Source organism: Aspergillus nomiae (genome assembly GCF_001204775.2).
Source record: "Aspergillus nomiae NRRL 13137 chromosome Unknown contig00563, whole genome shotgun sequence".
NCBI classification, from domain to species: Eukaryota; Fungi; Ascomycota; class Eurotiomycetes; order Eurotiales; family Aspergillaceae; genus Aspergillus; species Aspergillus nomiae.
Genome location: NW_015378618.1, coordinates 834 through 17,025, shown reverse-complemented (window position 1 = coordinate 17,025; position 16,192 = coordinate 834). Strand labels below are relative to the sequence as shown.

At 49.5% G+C, this 16,192-nt stretch overlaps 6 protein-coding genes across 6 annotated transcripts; 2 read left to right on the top strand and 4 right to left on the bottom strand.

Annotated features, from left to right (window-relative positions):
- Positions 1 to 38: 38 nt before the first annotated feature.
- On the top strand, positions 39 to 1,040 carry ANOM_011152 (uncharacterized protein; the record flags this gene model as incomplete). Its single annotated transcript, XM_015556408.1, has 1 exon — positions 39 to 1,040. One exon carries the CDS (start codon positions 39 to 41, stop codon positions 1,038 to 1,040), a length of 1,002 nt encoding a protein of 333 aa, XP_015401583.1.
- Positions 1,041 to 1,800: 760 nt separating this feature from the next.
- On the bottom strand, positions 1,801 to 2,859 carry ANOM_011151 (uncharacterized protein; the record flags this gene model as incomplete). Its single annotated transcript, XM_015556407.1, has 3 exons — positions 1,801 to 2,164; positions 2,340 to 2,610; positions 2,673 to 2,859. The coding sequence occupies 3 exons, from the start codon at positions 2,857 to 2,859 to the stop codon at positions 1,801 to 1,803; spliced, it is 822 nt and encodes a 273-aa protein (XP_015401584.1).
- Positions 2,860 to 3,796: 937 nt separating this feature from the next.
- On the top strand, positions 3,797 to 5,278 carry ANOM_011150 (microfibrillar-associated 1 family protein; the record flags this gene model as incomplete). Its single annotated transcript, XM_015556406.1, has 1 exon — positions 3,797 to 5,278. The coding sequence occupies one exon, from the start codon at positions 3,797 to 3,799 to the stop codon at positions 5,276 to 5,278; it is 1,482 nt and encodes a 493-aa protein (XP_015401585.1).
- A 495-nt stretch (positions 5,279 to 5,773) lies between these two features.
- ANOM_011149 (trafficking protein particle complex subunit 5) lies at positions 5,774 to 6,681 on the bottom strand (the record flags this gene model as incomplete). The annotated part of the gene is made up of 2 exons (XM_015556405.1): positions 5,774 to 6,263; positions 6,321 to 6,681. Coding segments are annotated over 2 exons (801 nt in total), but the record flags the coding sequence as incomplete, so codon positions are not given.
- Positions 6,682 to 7,927: 1,246 nt separating this feature from the next.
- ANOM_011148 (putative NAD+ kinase) lies at positions 7,928 to 11,379 on the bottom strand (the record flags this gene model as incomplete). The annotated part of the gene is made up of 8 exons (XM_015556404.1): positions 7,928 to 8,087; positions 8,145 to 8,421; positions 8,479 to 9,469; positions 9,532 to 9,576; positions 10,014 to 10,443; positions 10,512 to 10,967; positions 11,060 to 11,199; positions 11,260 to 11,379. The coding sequence occupies 8 exons, from the start codon at positions 11,377 to 11,379 to the stop codon at positions 7,928 to 7,930; spliced, it is 2,619 nt and encodes an 872-aa protein (XP_015401581.1).
- Positions 11,380 to 11,788: 409 nt separating this feature from the next.
- ANOM_011147 (uncharacterized protein) lies at positions 11,789 to 12,967 on the bottom strand (the record flags this gene model as incomplete). The annotated part of the gene is made up of 1 exon (XM_015556403.1): positions 11,789 to 12,967. One exon carries the CDS (start codon positions 12,965 to 12,967, stop codon positions 11,789 to 11,791), a length of 1,179 nt encoding a protein of 392 aa, XP_015401586.1.
- Positions 12,968 to 16,192: the final 3,225 nt, after the last annotated feature.

The following is a 16,192-nucleotide window of genomic DNA, read 5'->3' as shown; positions in this document are numbered from 1 at the left end:
CTCCTTCCCAATTCCTGCGACAGGTACAGAATATCAAGATGACAAGAGCCACCCCTCCACCGCGCTTCTGTCTCCTCACCTACCCCCGAACAGGCTCCAATCTCCTCGTCAAAATCCTCAACCTCGACAACCAGCCCGCCCTCGCCCCTTGCAAGGATGGCGGGTACTTCTTCGCACGGCTCAATCTCCTCCGCTACGACATGGGCTGCGCCGGCGCCCACATCAAGGACCTTAGCGAAGACCAGCGCGCGAAGGAAATGGCCTGCATCCAGGAGTGTCTCCAAGCGCTGACCCAGTACGTCCATGAAGCGGAGCAGCAAAACAAGGGGGTGTTCTTCAAAGAGCACACGCACATGATCAGCCATCCGGTTGCGAAGACCAAGTTTGTTTTCGGGGCAGATGGCATCGACGACGAGGCGGTACTAGTATCGCAAGATCAATCGCCGTACAACCAGACCCTCCTCCCAGACGCGTTTCTCGGGACATTGAGGCCGACTTTCTTGATCCGCCACCCGGCTCTGGCCTTCCCGTCGTACTACCGTGCTGCGCGCAAGGCTGACGGGGACCTGTATCTCCGTTCGGAGCAGGGGAGGCGAGTGTGTCGCAATATTATGACGCTGCGTTGGAGTCGCGAGCTCTATAATTTCTACGTGCAGCACTTCCATGGGACAGGGACCCTCTCCTCCGCTCAGGAAGAGATCGCCTGGCCTCTCGTCTTGGATGCAGATGATATTATGACTAACCCGGCGGTGGTGATCCGGTTCTGCGAAACTCTGGCATTAGATCCTGCGCAACTGCGGTTCCAATGGGACAAGGACGAGCAGCAGAGACGTCCCGGTCTCATGGCTTTCCGGTCGACGATCGACGGGTCTACTGGGATTGACGTCTCCAAGGCCTCTGGGGAGACCATCGATCTTGACGAAAGTGCGAGGCAGTGGAGAGAGGAGTTTGGGGAGGATGCTGGGCAGATGATCGAGATGTATGTGCGGGAGGCGATGGCTGACTATGAGTTCTTGAAGGAGAGAAGGTTGAGAGCTTGAGAATAGTATCGACTTGTTCTAGTCATAAGGGGATTCAACACTCCTTAGACCACTTTTTCCGGAACAGGACTAGATTAGGGCTAATTTTGACCCGGTGATTCATCCTGGAGTATGGGGCAAGACGAAGTATTTCAACTGTGCAGAATACCTTCAAAGGACAAAGGGGAGGCTGTGTTTATAACAGACTTAAACGTGACGTGCACTTATTGTTCGCAGCTACTGAAGACGATACTAAGAATCAGCTATATTTGCACCCGAACATGGCCCACTTCTCTGCCCTGTGATCGCAGTTGGGGTTCATGCACTTCGTAGTGTTAGTATCAATGCCTTCACCTTGAGCCTGAAACAGAATGCACAAACAGCCGATGTGAGTAGACAGCGACTGTTCATCGGCTTGGATGGCATTCTCTATGTACTTCTCACAACATTCGTTCAAGCAGTGCGGCGCCAGACAAACTATCTTGTCTTGAGTGGCGCTGACGAAATCATCCCACATAGTGACTTGCCGTATACGCGATTGGAAGTGTCTATGTGCTTGTCATACATATCCTTTTGGATCGTATCCACCAATGCCGGGATTCTCGAAGGCAGCTCAGAGATGGCCATCTGAGATCTAGCATCTGGAGTACCCCGAAGATCCCTTCTGATCGCCACCACACTCTGACCGGCACTTTGACTTGGACCAACTTATGGAATAGAGGGACACTGCTGATAATCCACTCGTTATACTTCCAGGCAGGGGAGGCCCCATCCCCGGTTATCAACCACGGCGCGGACACCAAACTGAGGAAAGACGAGCGACAAGACTCTCAACCTGCACGTGAAGATTCTGGGTTTCTTCAACTGAATAAAGCCACTGTGCAACAACAAGGACCTGAGTCTTGGCTACACGTGGAGAAATAATAAGGCCACGGTTATCCCCATGCACTGCTATCGTCAACCCGATAGCTCGAGCAGAGAGACGACATGTATTCTGCCACACATGCAGTGGCGGCATTGTATCTGTCGACCGATCCTCGACTGCAATATCATATTTCTTGCTGAGCCCTTGGCCTAATTCATGACATGTCGCACCTTCAACGCACTGATTGATCCCAGGAATATATCCTAAAACGATACTGGTTCTGAGATCGTTAGGATGACTAGTTCTCTTGCTCTTTAGCCCATTGACTACCGGAACAGATAAGAGATCCTAATACAATGATGGGTAAGTATCAAAGCATGAATTGAATCCGTTGGGAGGCATCTTGCTCTGTGGAATGAGCAGTGTGACTTTCCTGCCACAGAAGGTCGTCGCACCGGAGAAGTAACTCGGGATCCTGTCCCATTCGGCATCCCATGCCCCAGTGATTCAACCCGAAAGGCAAATCCTGGTAGCGTTTAATCCATTCCTTGCAGCACGCTTGGACGACAGATTCCTTAGACGGCTTGTTTCCGGTGGTCCCCGCGGTCGCTTCGGTTTCAATGTCCAAGGCAACAGGAGGGATGTAATAGCTCTGTACTCCAATAGCCTCCAGTTGGCAGTTCATCCAAGCTTTCACTCTCTCTCCCAGATCGAGCACGCAGCCGGCTTTATAGAGGTAGTTAGACTAGGTGTGGCTGGCAAAAGGACAGGAAAGAAGGTCCTATCACCAGGGCCCATGGCTGATGATAATGGAGGCAAGCATACCTTAAGAATCAAGCACTTGGAGATAGGATCCTGATCCACCATGTCGCCCTTAACTAGGATCTCCTCGTACCATTGTTCAAAGTCATCCTCTTTTGCGACTTGAATCCGCGGAACGGGCGTTCCGATAATCTTCACTCCGCACGAAGACATATTGATACCAGCAGTTGTCCTCACAGTATGGGGGAACAAGAGTACTGTATGGACTATCAAACGTCTACATCCCCACGTCAGTAGCTCTTTTCTCGCTGCGCTCCTATGGCTGGTGAGATAGATTAATGAACAGGGAATATTCCATGAAATAGTGAACCGGTGATGTAATCGAGATGGTGCCCGGCAATGGTAGCAAAGAATAGCGCACCAAAGGCCTTCTAGACTCTGGTCTAAACAAAAGTCGTGACTTGGCATTAGGTGTGCACAATCACCCCTCAAGTTCGCACAGCTCGCGAGATGAGTTCGCGGCTACACTCGTCCCTAGTCCTTTCCAATAGACATACGAGATTTTGGTAATAGCCATTGTTGCCGTCTCTCTCCTAGCCAACGCGAACGCTTACGATCTGTGCCTGTTCAAAGAGACCCAAGGTAGGGAAACTTAGGAGTTGAAAGCACCGGCATCGAAGAGTCGAGTTTCTGGTTAACCATGGCAAAGTCTCACCGCTGGGTTAAGTTAGTATACTGTCCTTGTTGTATGTATATTATTGCAGTTTCGATCCATATATGCCCTCGATGAGGTGGAGCAGTATTAGTACTAATTCTATGCAGGATTTCAAGGCTTACAATGTAGCCTTTATTGGTATGATGATTGGGTAACTAATTTCTCCTTGTAAATAGCCAATATAAGCCTGAAATGCCTGTACGTACATACAGACGTCGACAATAACACGTGCTCACGTGATCCATTTTTATCTCCGCCGAAAGCTTGCCCAGTACGTCAATCAGATACTTCCGCGGCGGTTCGAAGTAAAAGTCCACCATTTCCGTGTTCCTTCCCTCGCCGACGAGTGTACTATGATCGCGGCGACCTATCTAACCTAATCAAATTTCATTTGTTTCTATTGTCGATTTCCCGCTGATTCCAGATCAAATCACCATGCCACCCCCGCTACCTTCCCAACACCGCGGTATGACCGCAAACCCACTCAAACCTAGCCGGTACCGACCTGGAAAACCGATTGCCGAAGAGCCCTCGTCATCTGAGGAAGAGGAAGAGGAAGATGAAGAAGAACAGATCAAGGAGCAGGAGCGACGCAGGCTGGAACAACAGCGCAGGCAGCGGGCGCAGGCGCCGAAGGCGACTTCTTTCCCCGGTGGGAGCATTACTAAGGGTGTGAAGAATGTGCAAATAGAAGAGGAGGAGGATGAGGAGGGCTTCGTTACTGAGGAAGAGGAGGAAGAGTCGAAACCTGCCCCTCGTGTTGCTGGCGACAAAGGGGGTGCGGCGGCCGCAGCTCCTGTTCAGGCAGCCAGTGGACCGGTGAGCAAAGAGGAAAGTGAGGAGGAAGAGGAAGAGGAGGAGAGCTCTGAGGAAGAGAGTAGTTCGGAGGAGGAGACGCCGAGGAGGGTTCTTCTACGACCTACATTTATCAAAAAGGACAAGCGCAACAATGCAGCAAATCAGACACAGAATGGGCAGGGAGCAGCACCTAAAACAACCGCTGCGGATTCAGCGGCGGAGGCAGAGGCCCGCAGAGCGCAACGACAAGAAAAGGCCGATATGTTGGTGCGCGAGCAATTGGAGAAGGACGCAATCGCCCGGAGCGCTGCAAACAAGCAATGGGATGACGATGAATTAGAGGCAGTTGAGGAAAGTGGCCTTGACGATAAGGATGGAGTAGACCCCGAAGCTGAATATGCCGCCTGGAAACTCCGCGAACTCAAGCGCGTCAAGCGAGAGCGTGAGGCAATCGAAGCCGCCGAGAAGGAGCGCGAAGAGGTCGAGCGTCGTCGGAACTTGACAGCGGAGGAGCGTGAACGCGAAGACCGCGAATTTATTGCCAAGCAGCAAGAAGAGAAGGAAGCTACTCGAGGACAGGGAGGATTTATGCAGCGCTACTTTCACAAGGGTGCCTTCTTCCGCGACGACCTGGAGAAGGAAGGATTGGACCGGAGAGAACTCATGGGTGCCAGATTTGTGGACGATGTATCACGCGAAACTCTGCCTGAGTACATGCAGATTCGAGATATGACAAAACTTGGAAAGAAGGGTCGGACACGATACAGGGATCTGAGAACGGAAGACACAGGGCACTTCGGTGATGGCTTTGAAAATAGACGTCGTCGCGACGCTCCGGTCGGCGTCAGAGATGAACGATTCCTGCCAGATCGGCCAGATGACCGACGTAAGGGGCCTACGGGAGCCAATGCTGGTCCGGTGCGGGAGAGACGGAGGTCGAGATCTAGATCACACTCACCAAGACGGGACCAACGACCTGACAGAAGGGAGCGCCGTGAGAGTCCCAGCCGGGACCGTTCGAGAGATCGGCACGGCCCTGACTCAGGCAATCGCAGGAAACGGAGCCCTTCTCCGTATGACGATCGCGAAAAGCGCAGACGGATGAGAAGTGTTTCGTAAAGAAGCAACAGAAAAGTGCAAATAGAATCATTTTATTCCTATTGGCGTTGTGGGTATCTTGAAAGCATGGGCGGGTTAGGGTTATGACGCTTTGCATTGAGAAACCAATGTTTTTTTTGCCTTTCCTCCTGTATTTAATGAGGCCTCATCAGAGGTGACATAAATTATACCGGGTTGCCTTCTGGTCGCAACTTGGACAAATGATCAATTGGACATCTGCTTAGGCACAAATGTGTAGCACGATGTCACCAGCTTGCTCAAAAATCTTCCCTCTGTATAAACATAAACGCCGTAGCCGTAGTTGACCGCATTGGGTATGTCCTCGTCCCGTTCCAAACATCGAATGGTAGTCCCTAACACCAAGCATGGTCGACGGATTGATAACCTTACCACCCTCTATCATAGCCGACGTCCAAATTGATCACAGTAGCCAGCCAGAAGTATCAATTAGTCAAAGGACCACTGTCCTAATACGGGTCGTGTGTTGTGGCGAGTTTATTTGATGCCCGCCCTCTCCAATACCTTCTCCCTTTCCATGACGCTCTCCCCAAAGCGTACTAAGAAGATCGTCCGACCAGGCCACATCTCCGTTGGCTGATTGTGAGCCGTAACCTTGGCCTCGAAGCCACAACCGTCACAGACGCCTTCAATGATTCCCGCCACGAAGGCTGCACAATTAAGCATGCTCATTTCCTTGGGTACACTGATGTATGTGTTTACAAGCGGGTCATTATCCGTAATCATATATTCGTTGGGTGTGTCGGGGGACACGGAGTGCTCGAGAGCATCTGCAGGGCGATTGAAAAGGAGTCGCCAGAGGGGGCCGTGGATGAGATGGAGCAGGGGCAGGATACGGAGGGGTCGGTTAGGTGGAGCGGCAGAAGTCGACGAGCTAGATAAAGATGATGAGGTTGAGCTAGACATCGTCCGGTAGTAGAGTAGATCAAGAAGACGGAGCCCCAGGGGGTATCCTTGTTCGTTTAATCTGGCGCTTGTTCAGTACAGGTGACGGGCCTCAACGCAGCATTTCCATGGAACCCACCGTTTCTCCAGATCCTGAATGCCCGTTACCCTCCTCTGGGCATATGTGACCATCTCCGCGAAGAGAAAGGCGAAACTTGCCCGGCTGAGCTCCGCAGTTCGACTGCGATTCAAATGTCTGTCATAGATGGTCTTCCGGTTCGAAGGGACGCGCAACCCGGTGTTCGCGATGTGCTGGATCTGCTGCGGTGGCTGCTGCTTGTCGCTGGCATTTGCCTGGTTTGGGGCGCTGTTACTGACAGACATCATCGCAGAATGTCGGGTGGGTTGTGCCATGTTGGAATGACTTCGTAGGTGTTTGATAGATTGCAGTAGTAAGTGACGGAGGTTAGATCAAGTTATGGATATTGCTTCATGGTGATGGACTTTAACTTGTCGATGAAAGAGAGTATCAACCGATTCCAATTCCACAGGGACTCGCGGGGACCAAAAGAGAACCGCCTATGCACTGGAATGGCTGGTCCATATACACTCGTCGGTCGATTGTTGTTCCTCCGTATCGGGCGGTTTGGGGTTCTTACGGCGGGACACACAGACACGCAACGCAGTTTCAAGGACCAGACGAATCTCGCAAGATATCGTGGACTACGAACCCTGCAGTAGCAGAACCCTCTACGACTACAAAAAAGGACGTCTACACGGGGTATGCAAAAAATGTTTCATAATGCAAATCAAATTCTTCATATAGTCTAGATAGATATTGTCCGCAAGAAGTTTCTGTAACGTCGGAAACAATCAAGTCCTTCACTCAAAGGCCTTCTGATGAGATCCTTCCAGTTAATTATGGAAGGGGTTGTCATATCAATTGATCAAGCTACCTGTACTAAGCATACATCGTTAGCGACAATCTCGCAACACAATCATGATGCTCAAGCATATCAAATCAATGACCATGTCAGACATCCAAGGAAGTATTGCGCACAGAGCACGTCTGAAATAGGTTCATAGCGACGGCTAGCGTGGAAACTGCGAATGTGGGAAAAATTTTCATCATAAGAGCCCGAAGGCCTTTGGTCGATTGAAGATACGCAAGAGGGAAAAAATTGATCGAACTCACCTAGTTAGTGCGAACAATTTGAGGTGCATGGAGATTGTCGAATAGCATGACAGCGCTATAAATTATAGCCAGTCAAAGTTGGACTGAAAGTCACATTAGACTCCAGTTAAGAACCAGTGTGGTGGTTGTCGTGAAGTTGAGAGTATGAAGGAAAAAAAATTCGGAAGGAGAGGGCTATTTATAGTCGGCCTCAGGCTGCCCGGGAAACCTGCCGACCCATACGAAGCTTCTAGAGAATAGCAAAAATTGATACACACCTCCACAACATGCGAAATCGAATGTTCCATTGGTTTTCAATTATTCATAGAATTCGTCGAGGCTCAAATCTAGGACATCATACCTATATCTATTTTCAAAAGAGGTACTGCACATGGTACCAGTAAAATATATAGTTTTCATATGCTTCATCACAAGTACGTACATACATTAAGATCCCAAGCCATAGACTATATGCATACTCCCCTTTAAACAGACACCACAAACAGAAACCCTACCAGGATAATCATCATTATCTATTTTCCATGCAAAATGTACGAGACGAAACTCTTCCATCATGACTTGAGAGCCTTTTGCTTTTGCCTTGAATTCCAGTTTAATGTCTTTGAAATACTGTGGACCCAGTCATTGTTGCGCCGGTCTTGTGGTAGCACATTTGCGAATGGGTACCGTGAGGCGGAAACAGTCACGTAGTCACCTGGGTGCAATTCAACTCTGTCGTCGATGTTAATTCCGCTTCTCGCATTATGGAATGGCTCAGGGTGCACTCACCTTTCTCGACCATCGAAACTTGCCCACGAGGTGGTGCGTGCATCATAGGGTACACCCATTCTTAGAACGATGGTGTCTGGCAGTATGATCGGCCGGAAAGACAGTGTATGTGCGCAGATCGCCGTGACCAGGATAACGGGGTTGTCAGGGTGGCATAAAGACCCTCCAGCGGCTAGGTTGTAAGCCGTTGAGCCTGTGGGTGTAGCAATACAGACACCGTCTGCAAGCAGAGTGGTGAAATGCTCATCGTCGCCGAACAACTCAATGGAGGACATTGCTGAGCAGTCGTTAGCAGGATATTAAGGGACTATATAGCAAGAGTCTGTAAACATACTGGGATTCGGCCCCCGGTCGAGAACAACATCATTCAGAATTTGAACAACCTTTTCCGGCTTGTGTGTTAACGTGCCTTCAACTTCTTCGCCAATCAGCTCTTCTACCAGATCTCGTTTCTTCGAATGCGTTAATGGCCCATCTTCTCGCCTATTACTCCTCATGATTGTGCATTCAAACCGTAACCTCAAGCTAACGACAACACCGTCTTTAAATGCGGACCTGAGCGTCTTCTGGTAGTCATTAAAATCGAACTTGGTCAGGAATCCCAAGGATCCCAGTGAGAAAGAGAGGACGGGCGGTACTACTTGCTGGAAGAGCCAGCTCGTATAAAGAACCGTCCCATCACCACCCAGTGTAATGACGAAGTCAAAGAGATAGGCATTCTCGTAGACAAACTTAACATCCCAGAACTTGAGCCGATCAGCTGCAGAAGGTTCATCCTCCAACAATTGAGAAGCGCCGAAATCCGCAGCCGCCTCCAGTCGTCTCTCCACGTAGACATTATACTCCGTATCACGGTCTTTAGATAATAACCATTGCGTGACCTTTCTCGTAAAAGCAATCACGCTATCATCGCCCGCTTTGGTTACGACAAAGACATTTTTGACAGAAAGCTTGAGCTTGATGCTATCCAGCTTTTTCGATAGTTTTCGTACATTCCATGCCATATCAGATAACTGCTTTTTCGTCAGCTGCCGGGACTCCACGATGCTCTCGGATTGCCTTGGCGTCCAGTTGTCCATATCGGTGACGGTGACGCCATCGATATCTACGGCGGTATCGTCGAAGCGAGTTGCGTCGTCCAGCAAACCAGGTGCGATTCGTGCATCCCTTGCCTGGCCCGGGGGGCAAACCCATTCACCTGCGATCAGGGAATGCACGAAGCAGGCGGTCTTATCGTCTGCGCGGTCCAGGCGAGGCTTACCAGGCTCATTCGCCATGACTAGGGACGATTTGCGGCGGTGACTGCAACCGGGGGTAAGCACAACCTAGTGAAAGAACATCGCGATGTTAATAGCGCAACAGGGAACCAAAGTGCCGTCAAAGATACCTCTAATTTGTCGGAGTCCGTATCTCCCCGTGCCCCTCCATGGCCCTTTGAGACAGGTTAGCTACAGGTCCGATATAATCTGCAGCTCGACAGCCGTACAGCATAATCCCAAAACCGGCTTTGGTCCATGATTCAACAGCCAGACTCAAGTTTTAGATTGTCGGTTGATATGTTGGGGAGCTATCACTGAGGTTTCATCGAGGTCGCAGCTCGAGCGGGCGTTTAGAGGTTCACGCCGCATTGAGTAGGTTGCGGCTATGACGTAGCTCCGCAGCATCAACAGCTAACATGCTTCTCAGGGAGTATCTAGAGTACGCCAGGCTTCACTGTAGATCATGGTATTTGATGGTAGCTAGCTGCAAGCAGACCTACTGAGAAAGACTTATCAATCAAATGTATATTAATTTTGAGGTGTAACAATTGAGTCGTAGTCATATCCCCAGCTAGACTATACCCAACGGTCGACTATCCCATGTATCTACAACCTCCCATCCCATGTCCTTCAAGCTATCCAAATCATGACTTGTCCCTGTGTGTAAGCTTTGGGGTGCATTCACATCCTTTCCAGATCGCTCTCGACCCCCAGGACTACCAGACAAGTCGATGTCCGCATTCTGTATCCTCTCCTTGAGCATATCCGTCCAATGATTCGAGTTCTGCTCACATGCAGAGAGAGCATAGGCAAACGAGAGCAAACGCCTCTTCGACTCCCACTGCGACGAGCATAGAATATGGTCCAGCCACATAAAAACTCCTTCACAATGAGCATCCTCCTTCGTAGCCGATCTAGCAAACGCCAGCACATCGACCAGGGCCTCCACGAGTGCCGTCAAGAAAGCAGGACATCCCTCAACGATGACCTGCAAGAAATAATCCCACCTGGAAAACTCATCATCCAAAGATGTTCCAAGCCTAGTAGCAGAAGAATAGTCAGCACACAAATCGCAAAATAAATTCCTTCGAAAAAAGACATAACATACTTCCTCCCTCCCGAAACCAGAACCTCATCCTCCACCAAAACCCCCGAAACAGCAGCAGCTCCCTTCGCAGAGCTCTTACACACCGAGACCAACTGCGTCGCAACACCAGACAAAACCTGAACTCTCCTCTTCTTCCGCGGCGGTTCTGACGCACCCGTCTCACCCGTCACTTGTGCCAGACAAGCCCTGACAGCAGTTTTAACAGGCTCGATGTCATCGTCGACGCCGTCTGGTGCAAAGCCGGCATTCAGATCAATCTTGGCCCAGTAGTAATCCCAGAGCCATTCGAGAGACCGTTGGGCAGCATTCCGAAGGACCGTCAACGACGGCAGTTCACGATGAGTTGCTTCATGTCGCAACTCAACGAATGAGGCAGGCAAGCCTAGGTCAATAGCACGTTGGAACATAGTCTTGCGTTGGCCATGGAGTTTGGAGTCTACGAGACCCGTTACGAATCTATATTCAATTAGAACCTCAACCCCCTTTACATCCTCAAAAATTACTTTGAGGAATAGGAAAATTTTCTCGGGGAAAAAGGAAGAGCCCACCGACAAAACGCGGCCGAATACGTCGCCCGTATCGAGAATATCGAGTTTTTCTTCGCATCGTCATGCAAAATAGCATCCGTTAGCAAAGCCGTAGCCTCCACAGGATGGGGCAAATTGCCCCTCAACTTCCAAGCCGCAACCTTTGTACACGAATTAGTACCTCATCATTTTAATCGTATCGGATTGTACCATATATATACCGTAGCGCAGGCTCTAGACCGCATGTCCGGGCCATTGAACATCGACGGAGGGTAGAAGTGATCCCGCACCGATTGTAATTCCGACTGTTCTTTCCATGGTGTGAATATTATTTTTGACATTTTTAGGGTTAAGATTATCGGCCTCTATTAGATGAGGCTGGTTTTGTATTTAAATTTGGGGTCTTGGGATATTATGAGCATGGGTATTTGGACTTTTTGTGGTCGGAGTTTCTGGTTTTTCCGGTCCGGAGTTCTGCCTGAGTGCCCTAATCTATTGTCTACTTTACGTTGAATACTGTGGACTGAGTGAAGAGAGGATGTTAATGTGACGCTCATTTGCTGCGACACTAAGTTGATGATGTCTAATACATGTGTTTCGATGATAGTTAATCAAGCCCGCACCCGCTGGGTATCCTTTCGTACATGGAAATCGCCACAAAGCCAAAACGCCACGCTATGCAATAAGTTATAGAAAAGATTTATACAGTGAAAAAAAAAAAAAAAAAATCAACAAATGTCATCAGGACGGCTAGATCCATCCGTATCCATAATTCATGCAAGCCTGACTTCCTAGATTGAAGAGCTGCTGGGGGGCAGACACGGTCTGCTGTTCGATGTCGTCATCGTCAAAGAAGAATGACTTGTGCATCATGTTGGCCGTTGGGTTGGCCGGCTGTTTCTGGATTGAAGCAGAGCTGGAGGCGCTGGCTTGTTCCGTGGTCTCTTGGTTGTCTTCTTCACTCTCGGCGTCTTTGCTGTCATCTGCTTCATCGTCTGACGAGGGGGTGAAGGTCTCCTCCAGCTTGAGACCCTTGCCAGACACCTCGTGGAATGAGGTATCCAGGAAAGGGTCAGGGTGACTGTAAAGGCCCATTCCAACTAGTTCATCGCCCGCTTGCTCATCGGAGGTCGAGCCGTGCAGTGACTTGGAGGTACTGTCTGGATGCTGAATGGGAAGGAAGTCGGGGGTGGATGGTCCAGTCAAATAGCCCGACGACGGTGCACTTGCATATCCCGAGGCATCAACGTCTGCCGATGGGATACTATTGTTCATAGACATCATGTCGAAGGGCCAGCTATCAGACATTGGTTGAGCCATGGTGGTCATGTTGGGTGCATTGCTATCCCACGTGACCGGGCCGATCTGGGAGCCGCTCATGTCGAGGAAAGACGACTGTTGCATCGAGGCTGGGTCCGGCATGGCGGTAAAGGCGAAAGCTTCCGTGGGAGCCGAAAACTCCGGTGAGGCATAGATACTTCCGTCTGCGAGTGTTGTCGGGGCTGGGCCCATGGGCTGAGTAGACGGAGCCATGACCGCAAGGTTCTCTGCGGCTGTTGTTTGAAAGTATGGCGGGGATGTATAGGCAGCAGTTTCTAGTGATGCTGGATGCCAGCTGATTGGGCGAGTTGCTGTTGCTCGCCTCCTTCTCAGTGCGGAAGCCAGGACAGCAGGGTTGACCTGAGTCTGATACGGCTGGGCTTGGACTGGTTGATAGATTGGCGACCCATGTGATACCGCTGCCCTCCACCTGCCAGCAGAGGAGGGACTGTTGCCTGCACTGCGAGGCTTCATCACTCGACCCGTATGCCTCGGTCTGGGAAACGCATACATCATGTCATGGAAGCCGGACGATGGTACACATGGTTGATCTGCCGGGATCCAGTGCGAGCCCGGTTGAGAAACTTGGGGCTGGATGTAATTGGCCATTGAAAGAAGTAGAAGATGGATAGTCACAGTGTGTTGGAAGAACAGGAAGGCTAATGGAGAGATAATCAGTGTTGGGTGTGAGGGTTGAGATGGTCGATGTGAACATACATATTTGTATGAAGTGGAAGGATGAGAGGGAGACCGGTGATGGAAAGGGTTGGTAGGCTTATATGTATGGAGTATCAAGTGCGGATAAGCCCCATGGGTGACTGCAGGACTGCAATATGCAAAGGATCAAAGGATCTGTAATAAAGATCGGGACTTTTCCATTCAAGATGACACAGGGGTGTGAGGGTCACAAGGCTTTGAGGTAAGGTACGGGGAAGTCAATCCATAGGATCCATGGAGGGAAGGATGAATGTATGTATGTATATGTATGGGAACTAAAGGGCAGGTAGTAGTTCAAGTAACTTCTTACCCAAATAGTTCAAACATTTAATTATCCCTCGGTCAGGAAGATGGAAATTAAAAACGGAAATTCGAAAAAAGAAAAAGAAAAATAATAAAATCGAATAATAAAAGAAAAAGGCAAAAAGGAAATCAGTAATACAAGTGGAACGCATTGCTTGATCTACCATCCGCCCCAGTTCCACGATCCCATTACTGAAAAGGATCATAGTGGACGCATGTTGGGAATTTGGCATGACACCCGACAACGTTGACACCCATCCAAAGGGGTTTAGCCGGTGGGTATTCCAGACAGGATGGAAGGCAAGGAAGAGAAGTGATGATTCAGATGTGCCCATGCCACACGGTTGTTTGCTCCACTTTGACTCGGTGGTGGCTGTAGGGAATTTTAATTTGGATGGATTTTTTTTAATTTTTTTAATTTAAAATCTTTCGTTTTGTACCCTCACATGGTCATCTTTTGGAAAGATGGGGACCTGGAACGACAATCCGTCTGTGACCCAGACACTTTGGACTCCTCGGGATCCATGGTATTGGGTTATTGGGAGTGAACGAATGGTGGTCGTGGTGGGGAACCAAGAGTATTGAATAATGTTGACGGTGGATGATCAGACCCATTATGGGCGATAAAATGAATGAGTTTTAGTTTGGTTTGGGTTTTAGTTTGCAAGGTGACTCCAAAAGGGAATCGTCTACAATGCAAAGTGATTGGCGGGCCAGGCAGGGAACTGGAACTCGGCAGGGAAAACGAAGGAACCAGAAAAAAGGACAGCTAAAAGCAGTGGTCTGGGACATGCCGAATCTAACCCAAACTTCAGTAGGGCCCGTGTACACAGTACAGTACAGTGAGTGTGAGAGAGAGAGCCCCATACCTGACTAAGTCTGGGGCTAAAAACGGGGAGATTACGTATGGTATCCGTACAATACTACTCCTTGACCCTATTTAGTATTAACCCTTTGCCTCCTCCCCCCGTACCGAGTATTGTGTGCTCACCTACTAACTCCGTACTGACACTACTGTATGAATGCACGCACCGACAAAGACTATACTATACTAAGGTATGTACCCTTGTAAACTCCTCCTCCGGGCCTGATTTCTTGGTCTCCTCTCCGTCATCAGTTACATTGGCAAACCTTCTTTCAAATCCTACTCAGGACTAGTCCCATTTCATTGGGATACTTTCGGTGGTCGACTCATTCATAGTATGAGCGCAGCCAGGACCAGACCGAGACCAACTGACCAGATCATCGTTTTTGACTAATAAGTAATTCATCTATTGACGACCTAACCGGTGATGAGCATACCAAGTGGACATACCTCCGGACCTCACCTACCCTTACTCAAGAACTGAAGAGAAGAGGGGGGCCAGGACAATGACAGAATGCGGTGTATTACGGAGTACGATAGAACCCGTATTGGACATGGTTTTGATGGCACATACATACATACATACATACATACACTTTCTGACCCACGATCCGACCCGATCGTCAAGAAAAGCCCTTGCGATTGCACTCCGTTGCCCATTTTTGACCCCCTCTCCCCTAGGCTTTTTACTCCTCAGCGTTCCCCCCTTCGAGTCGACCCGTTGATTGTCCCCACAAGTTCACCGTTTCCAACGCGTCACAAGTTACAACGCTGTTACGCAAGGGTTACAATAATGTGGACTTGTTCCAGAGCCCTTGTCCCTCCTTTCGCATCCTTTCAGCCTTGACCTGTTTTTTTTTTACCCTTAAGGTTTCAGAGACGGGGAAAGTTGCTTCGGTACAGCAAGGTAGTGTCTTACTCCTCGATATTGCGAGTCCATACATCCATTCTCGTGTCCTTTGACATGATTTGACAAGGAGAGAGATCACAACGGACGCGGCCATCTTCCGTTTCTCTCGTTTCCCTCGTCATAGATCGATCCTTCGGTCTTGCCGGGCGCTTATCCCGCCATCCTTTATTCTTAGGTACAGTACCACCCTACTTGTTCCTATCCAACCGCTTCAATAATAGGTAATTAATCTCCCCTTTCATACCCTCTTGGTCATGAGGCGACTATGACTCAGCTGGGACCATCAATTAAAACCAGACAAGGGAATCTAGCACCTTTTGAGCCGCTGATGGTGAATTTATATATTTCTATATATTATGAAATAGTATGAGTATCATTCATTTCTAATTACTTACTACGACTGGTTGTACTCCGTATGCATGCATATCATTCGGAACGTCTCAGTTGCCTCAAGATTACCGATTCCAGTAACGACACCTGACCGACTGGGTTTGCCCTGATAACGACGACGAGAATGAAGTTAATAATGCCTCAAATCTAGCCCTCGCTGCCTTCTGAATGTGCAGGGTGGAGCACATGTTTCATAGCCATCGACCGCGTACATACATTTCTCGCAAAGTTGGGTACATCGCCACTCCATAAACCCTAGTACTCCGTACCATCGTCGGTGTGGACAGAAAGTGGGCGGGAACAGAAAATCAACGGGAAGCTCGGCTAAGGGAAGTGGATGACAACATCCCAAGTCAAGGCAACACAAAATCTGCTCAGAAAACTCGAGACCGCCCGGAGTGGGGGGGAGAAAGCTAAGGCACAGGATCTGTATCAGACCTGTGGCAGGCCAATGGCCGGCGCCTTCGGTACGGGGTAATTGGCACCAATAATGTATTATGACAAGTCTAACTGCACCACACACCGGACCGATAGACAATGGAGTGGACTGTGCAGCTGAAGTTCTGTACGTAGGCGGGTATGTACTTCGTATGGAGTCTCCATCCGCCCAGCCCAACACCACCAAGGGACGGAGGATTCCTTGTCAGTT